Genomic DNA, 19,046 nt, shown 5'->3' with positions numbered 1-19,046 from the left:
GCCATGAGATGTGCTGGCCTCTGGATCATCCTTGATGAGTTTTGAAATGACGGCCTCAGTCTTTGCCTCCATTCTCTCAGCTTTCCACAGCTCTAAAGGTATCTTTGGTCGCTTCGGTTTGCAACCAGCTTAGTTAGCACAACCCCTGTGCTAACTGGGTTGAGGCACCTTGCACTGAGTTCGTACCAGCTTACCTTACTCAGTTTCTGGTGACCAAATAAATGCTTTGTTCTTTCACATCTCTATGCATGCACTTTATCTTCACCACTTTCAAACTGTAACGTTATCTCACAACTTGCGATTATTAATAGCTGATCTTAGAAAACCGGGTTGTATCTGCCTTTAGCATCAATGCTCTGGATTACTTATGACTGTGTATTGCAGGGCAACACAGTACCTTTACATATGATCTGACCAGCAGGTTCTTGATCACCAATATGTAGATTTCTTGACAATGCTTTAGTTGTTTTCAACTTCTTTACAGCGGCTGGAGTTGTGCTTTGACTCCACATGTGTTAAGAGTTGATTCCGTATTTCGACTGCAACACACATGGCACACACAAGCAGTTTGTTTAGACCACGGCAAACTCTATAGGAGAGCATGGTCGATCTTAGGGTTACTTATCCCCCAACTCGTTGTCAGTTGTAACATCTTCCCTAGCCTTGGTATTCGCCAACAACTGCCCCACACATGGAGCTTAGTTTAACACTCCTTTATTTGTCTGCATGTAACTGCGAACCCAACATTCTAAACCAGCCTTCAAAACATTCTGCTCTAACATTTACGTCACAGTTCTACGGAGTCCCTCAGTAGCCAAAAGAGTTCCATCATTTCTAACTCACAAGACACTACACTCATCTATTCCATCTTCAACTTCCATCTAACTCTGGCAAAATATGCTTGAACGTGGACTTTGCTGTCTTGATTATTTACATTTATTACTAGTTAATTGCACTTTTATTATTTTGTGTAAAGGGCACGAATACCAGGCAGGTGCAGCTGCACCACTGAAAAACATCAAATAAATAGAATGCATGGTATGGTATGTCCTGTACTCTTTCTATGCATAAGGAACAGTGACAAGGAATATGCTACTTACCAGTATGCATCTGTTCTTGGCATGAAGAGCTGCAGATCTACACACTGTGCATAGATCGCCATCTGGTGTTGGGCCCGGATGTTGCAGTTGTTTTTCTCTTGGAAAGTCTTTGGAAGTCATGAGGTATGGGACTCCTCCTTTGGATCATACTGCGCATGGGCTTCGGTTCCAACCTCAGATTGTTTATTTACGCCATCGGTCTCGGATGTGTTCTTCGCGCTCCAGTTTGGAACTGTACCAGTTTTCTTGTTCGGCGCGCAATCCTCCCCCCTTCGACGGTATTGTCTCAATCGCATTCTCCACACTCGACGCGACTCTCAACAATCCAAGTCTTCGATTCCGGTTGTTGACGAAGGCCTTCGGGCCTACCTGGGCTCCGGTCCTGGCTGATGGAAAGGTGGCCATTTAAAAAGTGTCCTCGATGTGGGTCGAAGTTTCCCCACACCGATCTCCATGAGGTGTGCAACCTCTGCCTCTCTCCAGAACACGAGGCATGGGACTGACCAGCTTGCGCCTCCTTCCGATCGAAGAAGACGATCCAGGACTGACGAGCAAGGAGAACAATGGCTCACTCGTCGACTTCGATCCCCGAAGACATCTTCGAAGAAGGCGTCGATGTTCCGGAACAACAGCACACCGAAGAGGGCCTCGTCAGCGCCTCCGAAGCTGATGACTCCAACGTCAAGGACATCACTGCGTCACAGAGGGGCGTAAGTACAGACGTCGAACCAGACCCTAAACCCCCCTCTACGCCATTGAAAAAGGCTTCGGTCACGCCTTCGCCTTCGGGCCTAGGTATGCACCAAAAGACTGCTTCCCATACCTCGCTTCCGGGCCTGGTTAAGAAGCCCATCAAGCCTTCAGGCAGCTCGGGCTCGAGCCAGCCTACCCTTGGTGCCGAAAAAATCTCATCGACACCGGCACCGAAAAAGAAAAACGCCCCTTTCCTCATCCGCGCCCAGCTTGACACCAAAGCACTCGGCACCGAAGACTAGCACCGGCTCCTCGGCACCGATAACCTCCTTGGAGCCGAGCAAGAAGCCGAAAAGCCTAGACTCCCAAACCTCGAAGCCGAAAGCCACCGAGGAAGTCAAAAGACACTTCTAAAGCCCACGGTTCGAAACCAAGAACCAGTGCTGAATCGACGCCTAAAAAACCCACGGCCCTTAGCGGAGGAGCCGCCACTGATTATTTTGTGAGAAGTTATCAGCAACTTGTTTTTTAACACAAAATCCTCTAAGGCTAGCCGCATGTTGCAAGGTCCAGTACGCTGTAAACTGCATACATCCATAAGGATAGGTCTATCCAGCTAGCTTTAGATGGAAGAAACTCAAAAGTTGAAGATGCCCATAAAGATCAGCTACGTGGGAGTGAAAATAAAATATGTGCGAGGATGCATCCCTATTTGAAGACTTTGCCGACTTCAATTTGTTTAGAATATTCATTCTCATTATTTAACTGGATCTGGACCCAACCACCACAACAAAGTGCAGTCACTAGCAAGAAAAGTTGTTGTGACGTTACCACTTGAAATGATTCTGCCTCAATGTTGGATAGTCTGGTTTGTTGAAGGGATCTGGTAAAGCAATTAAAGCTGCAAAGATCCACAGCTACCCCAGTTTTACATACTTTTCAGGATAAATTTGAAAGCCAAGAAAATTATATACTGTTGAGGCAGCTTTAAGACCTATTCACTCCATTGGGATGTTATTGTTAAAATGTGCTCAGCACAACATATATTTTGTATAGCTGCAAAATGTTTTCTTTTTTTGTCATAAAAATTGGGACCTCTTGTATTATTCCATTCACAAAACATGATCACAAATGTGCATTTACTTTGTGCGAATGGAATAGTATTTTGTGAATTGACTTATGTACAAATAGTTCACTTTACAGAATAGGGAATCGCAGGGGGCGCAAAAAGAACTGATTGGCCACCATCAGAGGGACCGTGGCTGCAAAGGTCAGCAGACTACCATGTCTGTCATTGTGTTCAGCTAAAGAATTATTACTTTCCTTAAAGGAACACGACTGTGCTTAAAACAAAAAGTTTGCTATTTGTAAAAGTTTCACTGAGAGTTTGCAGTGGCCCTCTAGATCAATGGTTACTCTTCCTGAAACTGTTTTCAACATTCACATCTGGGAATCAGTCACCCCAACTTGGAGGTTGGTAACTTTTTAATGTCATGCAACCAGATTACGTTTGCAAAATAATGATACATCAGGGTTGCATCACTAGTTGGAAGGGACAACTGAAACATGCCCCTTCCAAACAGCAATTTTGAGACAATTTCTAAACACATTTAGCAATTTGGATAACCTTTTCCGAATCGCTAAGTGAGTTTAGAACATATAAGAAACGGTTTTAGCATTCAAAACCCCTCTGATTTACTAAATATGAGAGTTTGCGAATGCTAATCTCTTTGTACATGATTCTCTTAGTTAGTTCTCCTCTTTAGCAACATCCAAGAACTTATTACATTAGCACATATATACGTCCATTGAACTATAGGACAATCAAATTCTGGAAAAGTGTAAATTGTAGTAAAAATACTAAGAAAGCACACAGATTTGGAGTCATCCCCCTTAGTTCAACTATTTTCTACTTTCAACACTGACAACCGTGGAAAAGCAACATCCCAGTATAACCTTGTATCCTGTTGTGCTAAATATGCAAATAAAAACCAGATGATTTTTAGTGAGATTTAGCCGCACCAGGTTGGAACTATTATGATGGTATTTCAACAAAAGAGGGGCCTAGGGCTGGATGTATCATGCAATACCACATGTCCTGCCTCCACAAAAGAGGGTTTCCATTTTGTTGCATCATTCTACATTCCTCATTGGTGTGAACATAGTGCAATTCTTCGATACAATGACAAATCAATGCTTTAAAAAGATCAAAGAAAACATTGCGCTGATCTTTTTGCAGCATTAATAAGTGCTTATAAAAAAAAAGTATATCAATTATTCTAATGTTATTCTCCCCCGATGCACACACAACTGACTATAAGCAAACAACAATATGTGATTTTAAAACACAGAAAAGCCACTAAGGTAATAGAAGTGACTGAAAACTCAGGGTAGAAGGAAACTACGTTGTCAGACTGACGTCAAAAACTATAAAAACAAACAACAAACTTTAGGTAACTCTTAAAATCATGCTAAAAAGTAGACATGTCTCTTTCTAAAAGCTGCTGTTGTTCTCCACCAGGTGAGGAATTAAGGGGTCTAACAATATCAAACTCAAGCTTCCGTTGTAGTTGGTTTGAGAGCAGCAGGAAGTAACATTCTTCACGCCATTGCCCACCAGGGCCAGCTCTTTCCTGCTTATCAATGCCAGCTACAAATACTTGCAATCAGAGACTACTTCTCACATTACCCACCAGTGACAGCTATTTATACTGTCTACCAGTATCCACTTCTCACACTGCCAACCAGTGTCAGATCCTCAAACTGCCTAAAAGGGCCAATTTAGTCTCCCCACAATTGACCGCTTTTTATACTAGTAACCACTCCCACACGCTGCCCATTACTTCCTGTTCTACAGTGCTCATTTGTGCCCACCCAGTCATTGCTTCACACACTGCTAGCCTGTGCCAACTCCTCACACCATCCACTAGTGGCCGGCATGGCTCGCGGGTGGACGGATCGGCAGATGGGTCACGCATATTTTTATAAAAATCAAATAAAAAACGTACCATTGCGCCAGGTCCAGAGTCTCTGCTCCTGCTCTTCTCCATCTCAGACGGAAGCACAGCCATGCCTCAGTGACCAATCACAATGCTGCATGCAACGTTGTGATTGGTAGGCATCCAGGCTTCCCTGACCAATCACAACGCTGCAATGCAGCATTGTGATTGATTTTGAGCGTCCTGGTTGGACGCTCAACCAGGGAATGGGAGCCTGGGCTTGTTCTCCATGCAGGCTGTAATGCAGCCTGCATGAAGAACAGGGAACATGCGCATGACTGGTTTGGGCGGCCCGAGAGTGGCGACCAAACAGTCATTGTCCACTTACAAGTGAGCAAACCACTCCTCCCCTGCTCCAATAGCAGAGCAGCCCCGCCTACCTGCCCGTAAAGCAGCAGGAAGTATAAAGAGATATTAACTTAAAGTTATTATCATTTTATGCTTCTTTGCACTGCTTAAAAGCAGTGGGGCGGCGCTCCTCCGCCATAGCGGAGGTGCCACGACTGGTGGCTGCTCTTCAGGCTTCCCACTCATCCCATTTTCTCACTCTGTCTATCAATGTCATCAACTTACATTGCCCACTAGTAATGTTTCTCACACTGGCAACCAATGCCAGCTACTCAAACATACCTTTAGTTCCTGCCCATCATACTGCCCACAAGTGCGGGTTCCTTATTTTGCTCACACCTCTTCCCAGTGTGAGCATCTCACACTACCCACAACTAATCCTCTATGTAGGCCTCGAGCCGACCATGTTATCAGTACCACTTGAGGGGTATGGGTTCTAATATGATTTATTAGCAAGTTATGGATGCCTAGAGATGGAAGATATGTCATAGCAAGTCATAACTCTGTCTTTTGTGTGTTACCACTTCACTCCCAAGATACCTGGATTGAAATGGAAATGTTTTCAGAATTTGTATTATTGTGAATTTTATCAATAAACATTAAAATTACAGTAAATGTGATTATATAAATTGATAATAGTAATTATGATTATGTTAAGTACACCAAGTAAAATGCATAAATGTTTTAATTTATTTATTTTTCCAGAGTTGGTGGTGAATGACTGTGCAGCATCCTGAAGAAGACTGAAACAAGCACAGGCAGAAAAGAGAAATTATAGAGCAGTACTGTGACATACTGTCTCCTATCTAATAATGTTATTGTTGCCAGAGATAGGGATAAGACCATACACTGGGAGCCGGTCATGGCTCACCAGAGTCCTCCTCAACGGACAGGTTTTTTTGTTGTTTTTTTAAATGTAATTTATTCTACTCCGGTCTCCTGTTAAGTTTGTCAGCTTGACCTTCAGGAAAAAATAAACATCCAGAAAAAACCATTAAACATTTTTATTAAAAAAAGGTCTTGTCCTTACCAAATGTCTAAAAATTTAAAGAGCTTGTAACAATATTACCCACATTTGTTTCAGGTATCAGAAATACAACACTGTGCTTAATGTAGAGATAAAAGGTAAGTTAAACATCGGCCTTATGGTGGCTTCATACTAGATGATAAGTTTATAATCAACTACTGCAGTGATATCGAATTGTATTTAGAATGGAGTACGTTTGCGTAGAGTGGAGTGGCATAAAGTGAAGTGAAGGGTTATAGAGTAGAGTTTTGTCGACTAGAGTTTCGTCGACTAGAGTTTCGTCTAGTGGAGGGTCGTCGAGTGGAGGGTCGTCGAGTGGCGTGGAGTAAAGTCCCATAGAGGGAGTTACGTAGAGTGGCATAGAGTGGAGTGGCGTGTTGTAGAGTGGAGTGGTGTGTCGTACAGTGGAATGGGGTGTCACAGTGGTATAATGTAGAGTGGACTGGCATGACGTGGAGTGGAGTGGCATGTAATGGAGTGGAGTAGAGTGAAGGTGCATAGAGTGGAGTCGTGTTTTAGAGTGGAGTGGCGTGTTATACAGTAGAATGGAGTGTTGTGTCATACAGTAGGGTGTCAGAGTGGCTTAGAGTGGAGGGGCGTGGAGTGGCATATCGTGGAGTGGCGTGGGGTAGAGTGGAGTAGAATGACGTAGAGTGGAGTGGCATGGAGTGTTGTAGAGTGGAGTGTCGTACAGTGGGGCGGTGTGTTGTAGAGTGGAGGGGCGTATTATAGAATGGACTGCCGTGTACTATAGTAGAGTGGATTGGTGTGTTGTAGAGTGTCAGAGTGGACTGGAGTAGAGTGAAGGGGCACACGGTGGAGTAGAGTGGAGTGGCATAGAGTGAAGTTGTGTGTCGTACAGTAGAGAGGAGTTTCATGCTATAGAGTGGTGTGTCATGCAGTGTCTTAGAGTGGAGGGGCGCCGAGTGGAGGGGTCCGTCATAGAGTACACTGGAGTGGCATAGAGTGGAGTGGCGTGGTGTAGAGTGAAGTGGAGTGGCATGTTGTAGAGTGGCGTCTCAGAGTGAAATGTTGTACAGTGTCCTAGAGTAGAGGGGCATACAGTGGAGGGTCATGGAGTGGAGTGGCCTGTCGTAGAGTCGAGTGGCGTGTAGTAGAGTGTTGTGTCATAGAATGGAGTGTCATAAAGTGCAGTGTGTAAAGATGGACGTGCCGAGGTATCATTTTCAATCTCTGTAATCTCTGTGAAAAAGAAATACAGCTGTACTGCTTTCCAACAGTAAGCAGAGTCCCTATGGTTACTTGTGTTATTTGGTAGTATTAGCCTATGTTTGTAGCCCCATTTGTGTTAATAATAATCACATAATGCTTTACTTCTTAACTGTATTTATTATCTACTTTTCTAATTGTTTTCATTATTATGTGCCCAGAAATATGTGTTTTAAATGCCTTTCCTAATGGCCAATCATTTAACTCTGTATAGGTTTGTTTGTTTGCCTCTGTGTTCCTCATATGTGCACGATGGTTAGGGTTTGAGTTGTTAGGCACAGTTTTATTTTTTGGGCCAGAGAGCATTTCAAGAAAGCAGATGTTGAAAATTATTTAGTTTTGAAAGGAGTTGGAATAACATGGATTGATGTAGAGGTTTGAAATGGTATCAGTTACTCCCTCTACTTTCCTCTGTTAGTAAATGTGACCATCCCCACTTTATGGTTGTTCACTGTGATGGCAATGATAATAGACACTTACCTGGAGTTAGACTGGAAATTGAGATGAAGGAGACATTTTCCATCTTAATATCTATGTTTCCAAACACACATTTTGTGTTCAAAAGTGGAAGCGGTCTACTCTAAATGCTGCTAAGACTCAAAGGCATGTCAAGAAAGCAGTCTCAGCATTCCTTCAAGCTCATGAAACATCTTCTATTTTTCATTTGAATATAAAATACTCCAGTGCAGCAGTGCATCCTCCCGATGGTGTAGATTTAACAACCTATGGAAACCGTGGTTTAATTTGAAACCTAAATACTTGGTTTGGCAATCAGATTAAATGTTTAATATAAAAAAGGTCCCTTCAAGACCCACCCTATATTAGGTCTAATTTTATTTTCTCATATGAATGTTGTAGTTTCTAGATGCTTCCATTAGAGTACCACAGTACTTTGTTAACTTTTATCATCAATATGTAAATCAATAAAACTACTTTCCCCACCTCTAAAGAGTTTGCTAAACTGCCTCATTTCTTCCTCTACATTAAAACCAGAGTAAAAACCTATATTTCACATGAAAACACAGAACGCAGCCAAAGTGTGGTCTAAACTTTTCATTTTGCAAGGGATTTCAGTACCCATATTGTGTTTCATCATCGAGAGGTACTGCACTATACTGTGAAGGTACCGCAGTATACTGTGGCCCAATATATCACTAAGTTTTTGTACCTTTTTACTTTATATGGTACTGAACCAATTTAGATCAAATAATAAAAAAGGGCCCTGTCCACAGCATAATCTATGTTCATGCCAAATGTCATGAAAATCCGTTCAGCCATTTTGCCGCTACATCTGTTTAAAAAGTCTATAAAAAATGTATTGGTTGAAAAACATGTTTTGGGACCCCCTATTTTTTCTTTGCACCCCCTTAACTAATCACCACAAAACTTTGCACTATCAGACAATGTAGAAAAGGAATAGGTCTGCAATATTTTGTGGAGATTCGTCAAACCGTGGCAATGTTATTAGCAATCAAAAATTCTGAGAATTCCTATCTCTCTGAATCCTAACTATAACTACAGACTAGCTACTGCCACTCTGTAATATATATATTTTCCTGTGTTCTTTGAGAATACGAAAGAATAATGCCCTTGTTCAAATATTAAAATATTAAAATATAATATTTTTTAAATGGTATATTTCTTGAAAGGGTTGGAAATTATTTCACAGCATCAATTGATGTTAATCATGTCTATGTAAAAATCGACTGGAGTTAGCAACTCAAGAATTGACCACTGAAAACAATTCACTGCAATGGAGGTTGGGCATGTGCCATTGTTTAAAAATACTTTTAATATTCTAGTTGTTGGAAATATTGGTAGGACTATTACACTATGTCACTGAGCCGAGGACTCTATTGTCCAGTAGAAGGCAATCACTGTACTTTGATGGTGGAAATTTAACAATTGTTATTTTAAAACTTACACTGTTTGAAGTGCTGTCTCTCCTTATGCTCGCAGGACTGACAAAGCAGTAATAGGAGTGGAGAAGATTATATATATATATATATATATATATATATATATATATATTATCATCTACTGGCGGTTGCCAGTAGATAGTTATAGTTAGGACCGTGTTTCCATAGGAAATCTCAAAATTCTATTTTGAATAACTTTGGCGCCGGTTGACGAATCCTCGCGAAATTTTCAAAACTAATGGGGCGCTCTGTTCAGCTCCTACCCTGAAAGTCTCGGGGTGATTCGTCAAGCGGGGGCCGAGAAAAAAGGGGGGTCCCAAAACGCATTTTCCCCATGCATTTTTCCATAGGACCTTTAGACACAGCTACAGCCCGAACGGCTGAACAGAATTACGTGAAATTTGGCAGAGAGGTAGCCATAAGGTCAAGGAAGTGCCTTTTGCAGGTCTGGTGTAAATCTGTTCAGTATTTACTGAGAAAATAGCATTTAAAAGCATATCGATATCTATACGCGCGCAGGGTGCGCGCACCGTGCGAGCACCCTAACGTGCGCAAGCGTAATTCTGATTGGTGGTTACATGTTAGTCAACGTTCGAATCGGTCGAAATCAGGAAGTGTCGGCCGCCATTTTGTTTGTTTTCAGTGCGAGAGTGAAAAAGGAATGTGGCGAACGTGAAAAGGGGGCAGGGTAGAGAGTTCCTGACCCCCTAGCCTTTGTCAGGGGGTCCCTGAAGGACCCCGAAGGCAGAAAAAATTATTATTATCTATCATCTATCACAAGGATGATGTCATCAGTGATGCCACTGACCATGTAATGAGTGATGTAATATGTGACGTCATGAGCAGTGGATTGCGGGCGCGCGAGTTATAGTTATCTGAACTAACTATAACGGGGGAATTTCATTGGTTTTTTACGAGTGAAATATCCACCTAACTATAACATGTGTGAAACCTATGGTTTTTTAAGTGAATTTGCAAGGTTTTTTAAATGCTAATTCCTAACTATAACGTGTGTGAAACCTATGGTTTTTTCAGTGAATATATATATATATATATATATATATTCAACAACAACAGGGTGCCCCTGTGAGGATGCCCACTCGAAAAATACTCTCCCTGGATAGAGAACCGGAGCACAAAACAGCCTCCTTCTTGCACTCTCTTATGGCGGCTTAACGCGTTTTAAACTGTTCGTTCTTGATCACAAGCCTTGACAAACTGGAAAACGGCAAACCAAATGTGTGGCACCTGCTCTTTATTTAAACAACCCGCCCAGTGGGCGTGTACTACCGCCTTCAGTGGGCGTATGCCGAATAGCATTCCGGTCTTAGCAGTCCAAACAAAAATATTACCTCAGTGGGTGTTTGTCGTTTGCCTGATCATGTCTATAAAATCCCAAGTGGGTAAGTGCCAAGATGGGAGTGCTGGAAAGTGCACCTTTCAAAAGTTCACAAACTGGAGCTTTTTCGTCCCGTTCAGCGTCCTGCAATCCCAGGCGCTGCGGGTCCGCATGGATTGCAGCGGTTCATCCTCGCGACTGGGCCAGCCGCAAATACATTCAACAACAACAGGGTTCCCCTGTGAGGATGCCCACTCGAAAAATACTCTCCCTGGATAGAGAACCTGAGCACAAAACAGCCTCCTTCTTGCACTCTCTTATGGTGGCTTAACGCGTTTCAAACTGTTCGTTCTTGATCACAAGCCTTGACAAACTGGAAAACGGCAAACCAAATGTGTGGCACCTGCTCTTTATTTAAACAACCCGCCCAGTGGGCGTGTACTTCCACCTTCAGTGGGCGTATGCCGAATAGCATTCTGGTATTAGCAGTCCAAACACAAAATATTACCTCAGTGGGTGCTTGTCGTAATAGGAGTGGAGAAGATTTTATATATATATATATATATATATATATATATATATATACACACACATACACATACATACACACATACATACACACACACACACATACATACACACATATACATGCACACCAAAAAAATTAATGTTCAACAAAAGGTAAAACAAAATAATGACAAATCAGCCTTAAAAAAGTAGAGCACACTTCTTAAAAAGTGCTTGTAAAGTCCCTGCTGTCCATCAGGCCTCTTAGCTCATCATGAAAAATATTCTGCAACAGTGTTTATCAGAACACACATTACTGTTCTGTTGACAGGTAAAAGGTTGAACATAATAGCCAGCTGTGACTATCACACCCCAAAGTGAGGAAATGTCGCACTCACAACCACTACCACAGGGAGAGGGGATATTGTAACAGTTGAAATCTGACTAAGATTCAGAGAGAAACATTACACACACATGCACATCAGTTGAACTTACATTGAATGTGCATTTTTTTACCTGTTAACAGTGAGGGTTATCTCGTCTATGCAACCTTTAATTTTGTTCTGTGCTTCTAAATGGGTCATATGTTCCGTATGTTCTCCGTCAATGGCGACAACCACATCTCCAATACAAACATTAGATAACGCTGCTTTACTTCCAGGAGTCACCTACAAAAAAAATGAAAACTTTGAATACTCTTTGTGATTCAACTGTTGATAGGTAGAATCTTGGCAACAACGTTTTTCACTATGTTGGCCCATGTCGTGATAGAACAAAATTATAGTTTTTTTTGGGTACTGCTAACCATCTCTGACTTTTGTCAGATGCCCACGACATGGAGCATACTACTTGGGTGTATTGTGGTGGAGAGGTTAATTTGGGTTGCAATCTTCTCAAAGAATCGTCTAGACAGAGGCATCACAAACTCGGGAACCTGACACACAATGGAAGCGTTTCAGTTTCATAGACTCTTGGAGAGTATGACTTTCGTTACCACCACAATGCTTACTTTGATTTTTTCTAGAGTCAGTAACAGGATCGGATCTTCTCAAATCAGTTGACAATTAAATCACAGGGTATTAGACACATTGAAGATTTCCTTTTTCCTATGTAGGCAAGCCACTCTAAAACGAATTGCAATGCCCAAACTATTTACTAATGCCCCTCTTGCAATGTTAAATTTCTCAGTCTGAAGGAAGGGGATTATTCAGCCAAGGTTGCTTAATTGAAACTTGTAAAATGAGAGCTGAGTTGGGCGACTTACCTGAGCATAGATTTACCCCCCCTTACTATCAACAGACCCACTATAGGACTGCTCCTATATATGTACTGTACTATCGTGCAGCCCAAGTCACACAACTCTATCGTCAACACATACACCTACCTAGATATCTGGAGTCCCTTGGAGGGCTGGGACTGCCTGTGACATGTTTCTGTTGTTATACCTGCGGGTTTTGCAGGCTTTATGGTTGCAAGCACTTATCGGTACCTTTGATCAGATATGTCTTTATAATGTATGCAGCGGGCTTCGGCCCATTATGTGCCATGAAAACCTAATAAAGTATGTTTAAAAAAATAAAATAAAGAGAACTGAGGGAGTGAAATATCATCATGGAAAATTACCTTTACTTTTAACTCAGGATTCAAGGACGAGCTATTCACAAAAATAAGATGGAGAAGGGGCAGCTCAAGTTTTTATTACCAAGCTCTTCCATCTCAATGGATACATTAATGCACAGCATTCCTACAATAATACATCATAAAGTGCCAGTGAGAAATAGCTTCCTATTTAATTCCTCTGGATTTTTTGCCTTTTGGACTAGCTGCTTAACGGACTTCTTCCGTGAGTGATACTCATTGCTTGAGTCTCACTCACTGTAAGCTCTGTTATAATGGTTTGGGAGTGGCAACCACTGTCCACATTTTATGATAAGGTCAGCTGCTGCACAGCTAGGGTAAGAGAATCTAGGTTTGTGCACAAATGTGGGCTAAGTGTGTGAGACTACTGTCTAGCTCAGTCAGGTATCTGTGCACAGGTAGCGTGTCACAAATGGGACCCATCCATGATTGGAGATGACCTGGGCAGGTCTTATAACATGAGTGGACAGTATTAGTGTGAGTTATGGGTGAAATCTACAACAACCTTAAATTTTCACATATGTAGATGTCGAGACTCAGTTGGCACGCCCACATTATGGTAAATCACGAATGCAGATTTTAATTATAATTTCAACATATCCAAACTTCTGTTAAGATTTATCACTTGTCTCTGACTCATCTTTGAATTAGATCCCAGGCTCCTGGTCCCCCTGCTAGGACATGTTAATTACTCCGCTGGCCAGCAGGGGAATCAAAGGTCACACGACACAATAGGACCATTAGCCAATAATTAGGCCGGTTCCTAGGTGAGGTTGGAGTGGAATCTTTATGTACTGATTACTTTTCATACTGCACCTGGCCTGGGAAGCCTCAATCTCACAGAAAGAATGAAGAATAACCAGAACAATGGAGCCAATCACAGGATGGGTTGCCCTTTGACGTTTTAGATGGAAGGGGCCAGGCAGCTGTGGCAGTTAGTGGCAGGGCTTCGACTCCTACAGAATGTTTTTAGTAGACCAAGTTTCAAATTTATTTTTATTAGCATAGTTACTTAAAACCATTGCTACAATGTAATAAACCATTGAGGACCATTTGATGGCACCATCTTGAAAATTCCCAAAATGCTCTGTAGGAGGATTGGGGCACTGGTGGAGTAATTATGTGTCACCCTATGATTGGGCAAAGGTGCCTACCTTCTAGAACTTACTACCCCACTTAAAAACCCATGCACATGAGAGAGACTTTAGAGAACACTCTGGACCCAGGGGAAGTGATGCCAGAGGAATACAGAGAGAGGAATGAAAAGAGAAGCCAAGCCACATGACCCCTAATGCAGGGATCGATTCAATGACTTCTGTTGACACACAGGGACTAGGATTTGTTTTGTTAGGGCTAGTGGTGCAGGCTCCTTTACACCCGTTGGGTAACAGTAGAGGGAGGGATCTGTTAGGGGGACCATGGAGGGTTCCTGAGATCATCTGTGAACTAGTCCTGAAGGTGTATGACCTCAAAAACGAGGAGGCCCTTGGCTCCTTCTGACACACAGGTAACGTACAAGCAGGTAGGATGCCATCTGGTTTGTGGAGTGCAGAAAGGGAGGGGACTCTGTAATGGGGGTTGGTGGGGTGCTGCTGAGGAAGACCCCGGGCAGAAGGGGGTCAGTTGCTCGGATAGGAGAAAGGACCTGCTCAAGGAAGGAGTGCAGAAGAAAGAGTAAGCTCCTACAATAATATAAAAATGTAGAGCCCAGGAGGCTTGAAGTAACTCTGGTTCAAATGGGCTGGAAACGATAAAAGAAAACTAAGAAAGAAGGCTGTCCCTTCGGCAGACCGGAGGACAGTACAGATGCAAAATGTGTCCTGCCTCTTTTCTCTACAATTTTCCCAGGGGACCCCTCATTCCCCCATGGACCGGCAAGCAGTAAGTGGGGCCGGAAAGGTGGGACAGGTGGAGCCCTCTTCCCAATAGTAAATTCACTCCCTGGTGCCCCAATCTCCGCGAGAGCTGGTGCAAAACACACAGGGTATTGGTATGAGCATTGTCACGCCATGAGGAGGTGAAATTCCCAGGGAGGGCCAAATCCCCGGGAGCATCGCTGGGTGCCCTCCACCACTCCGCATGCCTGGTGGGGAGCAGAAGGTACTCAGCGTAAAAAGTCCCAGCCCGTGATGTCCGTGGGCAGGAGAAGCGAAGCAGAGTGTGCTCTCTGCCCATGTGTCAAGGAGCGCAGGTGGGGGAAGGAGGATGCAAGCTCCATGCCGGCACACAAGCTATGCTTGCGACAGGAGCAAGCCAGGCCGGGCCGAGTCGAGTCGTGTGTTCTCCCTCACAACTTGCTTTGTGTACAACCCTGGAGGATAATAGGACAATGAGGCAAAAAGAAGGACCCATTTAAAAAAAAAAAAGGGAATGGAAAAAGGAAAGAGACAGCACAAAGCAGCACATAAGTTGCTAGATGTGCAGTAGCCCCCTAGAAGTGTGACCCCAAACGTCAACGTAAGTCTCCCAGGTCATAAGATATATGACCTGAAAAGGCTATGCAGCACTATCTCAACACCCCTGGTGCTGGAACCCGTATTCAAAGGTTCTGGAGTGTGAGGATCCCCGTTGGTGGATCTTAAGGCAGCACTACACTAGGTTTAAAAATAGAAGAAAGTCTAATAGACATATTTTATTGACAATTATAATGCTTTTTGACAATGACAAAGTTACAATGAATCATTTGTTTTAATGAAGATCATGGAAAGGCTTTATTGACACAATATTAAAGATCATGGAAAGGCTTTATTGACACAATATTAAAATCCGATCATCTTATGTTTGATGAAGGTCATTGGAATGTTTTTGGAAGGCTTTATTGACGTTTACAAGGTTAACAGTGAAGCATTACATGCCCTAATGAGTGTCATCTTATGATAGTACCATCCTTAGTGATTTTGTTTCATAAAGTGAATTTTATTGGGTTTTTAACATAATCTAACACACATGTCCCCATGCACCATCTGTAAAGTAAAATAAGGGCGTATTACATACATCGCCGTTTCATCCCGGCACATATCCATCCTGATTGTCCACAATACTCCAGCCTTTTACCCTATACTTTTGCACGTTTTTGGAACATCCCCTGGCCTCCTCCTGCATTGTCCACGAATCCATTGCCTGTTTCCACAGAGCTAGCAGGGGAGGAGAGGGCAGCTGCCACCCTTTAGCAATATCTCTCTTTGCAAGTGCCACTCCAATCCCCACCAGAGTCACACCATCCGTAGCAATTCTAAAGGTGCTTCATATCATATTTATGCTTTTATTAATGCAGTCACACTGCAAAGCTAGTAAGCCTATCTGTTGATAAGTACATCCCATTGTATAGTGTCTAGTATTGGTGGGGTGTATTGTAGTCATAGGGTTCAGTGTTCGCGGTGTATAACCGTTAGAAGAGCGTCACCAGAGGTATTGCAACTTGCCATCATGTGTATATATTTGTAAATGAATGCAGAGTATTAATTAGCGTGTGCATAATAAAGTACTTTTCACAAGTAAAACTCATGATACTTCGCAACTAATATTTACCCACTTTCAGCCAATTAAACATCATTCCAATCACTGCAGCAATGTTGGTGCTGCAATAATACATCCAGTATTAACAATAGCATGGGTATTAACAATTGGGGCATAAATATATTTCTGCCCAAACAGTATTAAGAGCCCACTTGTGCTGTGGGCCAAAGCTTAAAAACTGTCGACCAACTCAAACAAGAGAAAGGAAAGAGGAACTGTGCAAGGGAAAGGAAGGGTACAACCTGGGGCGGCTCCTCCGCTAATGTGGAGGGGCGTCGCCCCACTGCTCCAAGAGCAGAGCAAAGTAAAAATAAAATGATAATAACAGAACGTTATCATTTTATTTTAAGTCTGCCTTTAAGCTCCTTGTTAGGGCGGGGCGCAGCAGGACTGGGCTGGGCTTGCATGACGCCGGAAGAGGGAAGAGTGGTGGCTGCACCATAAGTGCACATGAAGGTTTGGCCGGCCGTCTTGGGCCAGCCAAAGTGTCATGGGCACTGTGCATGTTCTCCACCGGCTGTATTGTACAGCATGGGTGCACAGGCGCCCAGTCCCTCTCTGAGCGCCGAACCACAATGCTAAAACCAATCACAACGCTACTGTAAGGCAGCGTCGTGATTGGCTGGGAGAGTCTGGGACCCTAGGTGCTTCCGTTCCGAGAGAAGAGGACGGAGGAGAGGCAGCGGCGGCGTTCACAACTAAGTCTCTATTTTTTTCTACCCCATTGCCCCCGCCACCATTCCCTACCAGCCGCCACTGGTTACAACAATAAAACTCATAAAAGAAACATAGGCATAGATAAAGGCAAAACATTAAGTGACAGAAACTCGACAGAGACACCTCACTTTCTAAAGTTGAAGTGACCCGGCAGCCCTTGGCAGATACAACAGTGGGATGAAGAAATCAGTCCTCAAAAGCCGCAATTGAAGCAATCGACAACTATCTGCCCTGGGTAAATTCACTATTACAATGACCGTGCGGTCTTCCTCGGCGCCAATGCATTCTGTGACTGTATGCTGTTCCTTTCCTCTTAGATCTATGGCCCAGAGTTTCATGAACTCAGAGATCGAACAAGGACCTAATACTCAGGCTGGAACTTTCCTTCACTCACTCATTATTGTGGCTTAGATAATGGGGCCTTTTTCACAAGAACAGACAGGCCTACCTTACAAACTTGAGACACTCAAATGGAATGAAGAGTTGTTTACTTCTGTGAGTGAGGAGTAGAACTTTTTCTCCTGAGTTCCCTTTTATCTGGTAGCAATAGATATACATCTCTGAAACCAGTAACAATTCATGTGAAAAGAATCCATTCATATATGCTTAATCTTTCAGGTGGAGCAATCTCCAGACAATAAACCTTTTAATGTGTAATATGACTAAAAACATTTTAAAGCTACATAGCGTTTTTGCATTTTTTATTCTACCACAATAGGGCCACTTGTTTCCATCATTTAAGATACTAGTTTACCTCGCACTGGGTTTAAACTATAAAGTATATGAACTCAAAAATTAAGTCCACATTTATAAAAGATTTGGCAAAGCCAGGGGGTCTGGCTTTGGCCACCAACTTTTTTGGTTTTGTCGACGTTTGTTGAGCTATAGTTTTGCAAAATGTTATTGTCAGGAAAACTACTAGGTCCTCATCAATTAGAATTATTTTTTACTAAAATGAAAAATATATTTTCCCCTCTCCAAAAACCACAGTAGCCCCTGGCATTGGAGGGACCTACTTTTGTTTGTGGATGTTCTTGTTGTGAAAGTGCAGAATGAAATCACTCAAAGGGAAGCTAAGCAATGGCTGAAGTGGGCCGACCCACTGCTCATTCTGTGTGATGTAGTGGGAGGAAGAAAAATGTGAAGGATACATTACAGAGCAATGGATTAAATGGGCTGGCGGAAGTACATCATAATTAGAATTTTAGTAATATCAAACGATCTTCCAAACCTAAAAAAAGAAGCACTGCAGGAGATATGTCAGAGTGGAGGGAGAGCAGATGTTAATTACTGAAGGGGGAGGGGGGGGGGAGTGTTAATACCTGCAGTATGCCAAAATTGCAAGGACAGGCAGGGAGGTTGGGACTACATTTCCTGAGGCTCCTCCCTATTCGGAGACTTATCCGGCCGTTCTCAATGTGGCAGCGGGCGACATTTAGTGTCTTGGTTGTAAAAGCCCCCCAATACAGATAGAGTTAGGAAGGAGCCGACTGCTAGGTTGGTGTGGGGTTGATGATATAGGCACTTCCCAAAAAAGCAGCGGCTTTTGAAACAGGGTCCACGGCCCCACACCAAACTCGATGGTGATTGAAAGAGAAGAAGACTTGAGCATTGACAAGGCTGTCTCTGGTAATGCAAGATCTAAAATAATACATTTTAAGTATGTGCATCAGATCTAATTTTCCTCGATTAAGTTTAGCAGAATCGATTTCGGTAGTTCAGCAGCTTGCCCGCGTTGTGGGCTGAATGGACCCACTTTTGTGCACCTTGCAGTTGGGGATGGGAGGCCCAGCAGTGACCCTCTAAGTTAGAGATACAAATGAATGAGACACATATTAGGATGTCCCGGAGAGACAAGGTAACAGATGATTTAGCGGTTTAGGCGGCCACACAGAGTATTTGTGAGGGCGCGGTCTCTGGAGAAACAGGTGTGCATGTATCGCAGGTCTCGGCGGTTATTACTTGAGTGCATGGCTAGAGATAGTCATCCTGGCGCAAGACAAAAGGCAGGAC

General features: G+C 43.0%; 1 protein-coding gene across 8 annotated transcripts in view; it reads right to left on the bottom strand.

The window, feature by feature from the left end:
* Nucleotides 1–19,046, bottom strand: part of PDLIM1 (PDZ and LIM domain 1) — a 426,157-nt gene that overhangs the window by 252,096 nt on the left and 155,015 nt on the right. For all 8 annotated transcript variants that reach the window (XM_085603525.1, XM_085603519.1, XM_085603524.1 and 5 more), the window contains exon 2: nucleotides 11,679–11,830. In XM_085603525.1, coding sequence (XP_085459651.1) covers nucleotides 11,679–11,830 — 152 coding nt within the window. The remainder of the gene's footprint in view (nucleotides 1–11,678; nucleotides 11,831–19,046) is intronic.

The sequence above is a fragment of the Triturus cristatus genome, chromosome 1_2 (genome assembly GCF_964204655.1).
Source record: "Triturus cristatus chromosome 1_2, aTriCri1.1, whole genome shotgun sequence".
Classification (NCBI taxonomy): domain Eukaryota; kingdom Metazoa; phylum Chordata; class Amphibia; order Caudata; family Salamandridae; genus Triturus; species Triturus cristatus.
The sequence above is the reverse complement of the archived record's forward strand: the minus strand, read 5'-3'. Positions and strand labels throughout refer to the sequence as shown.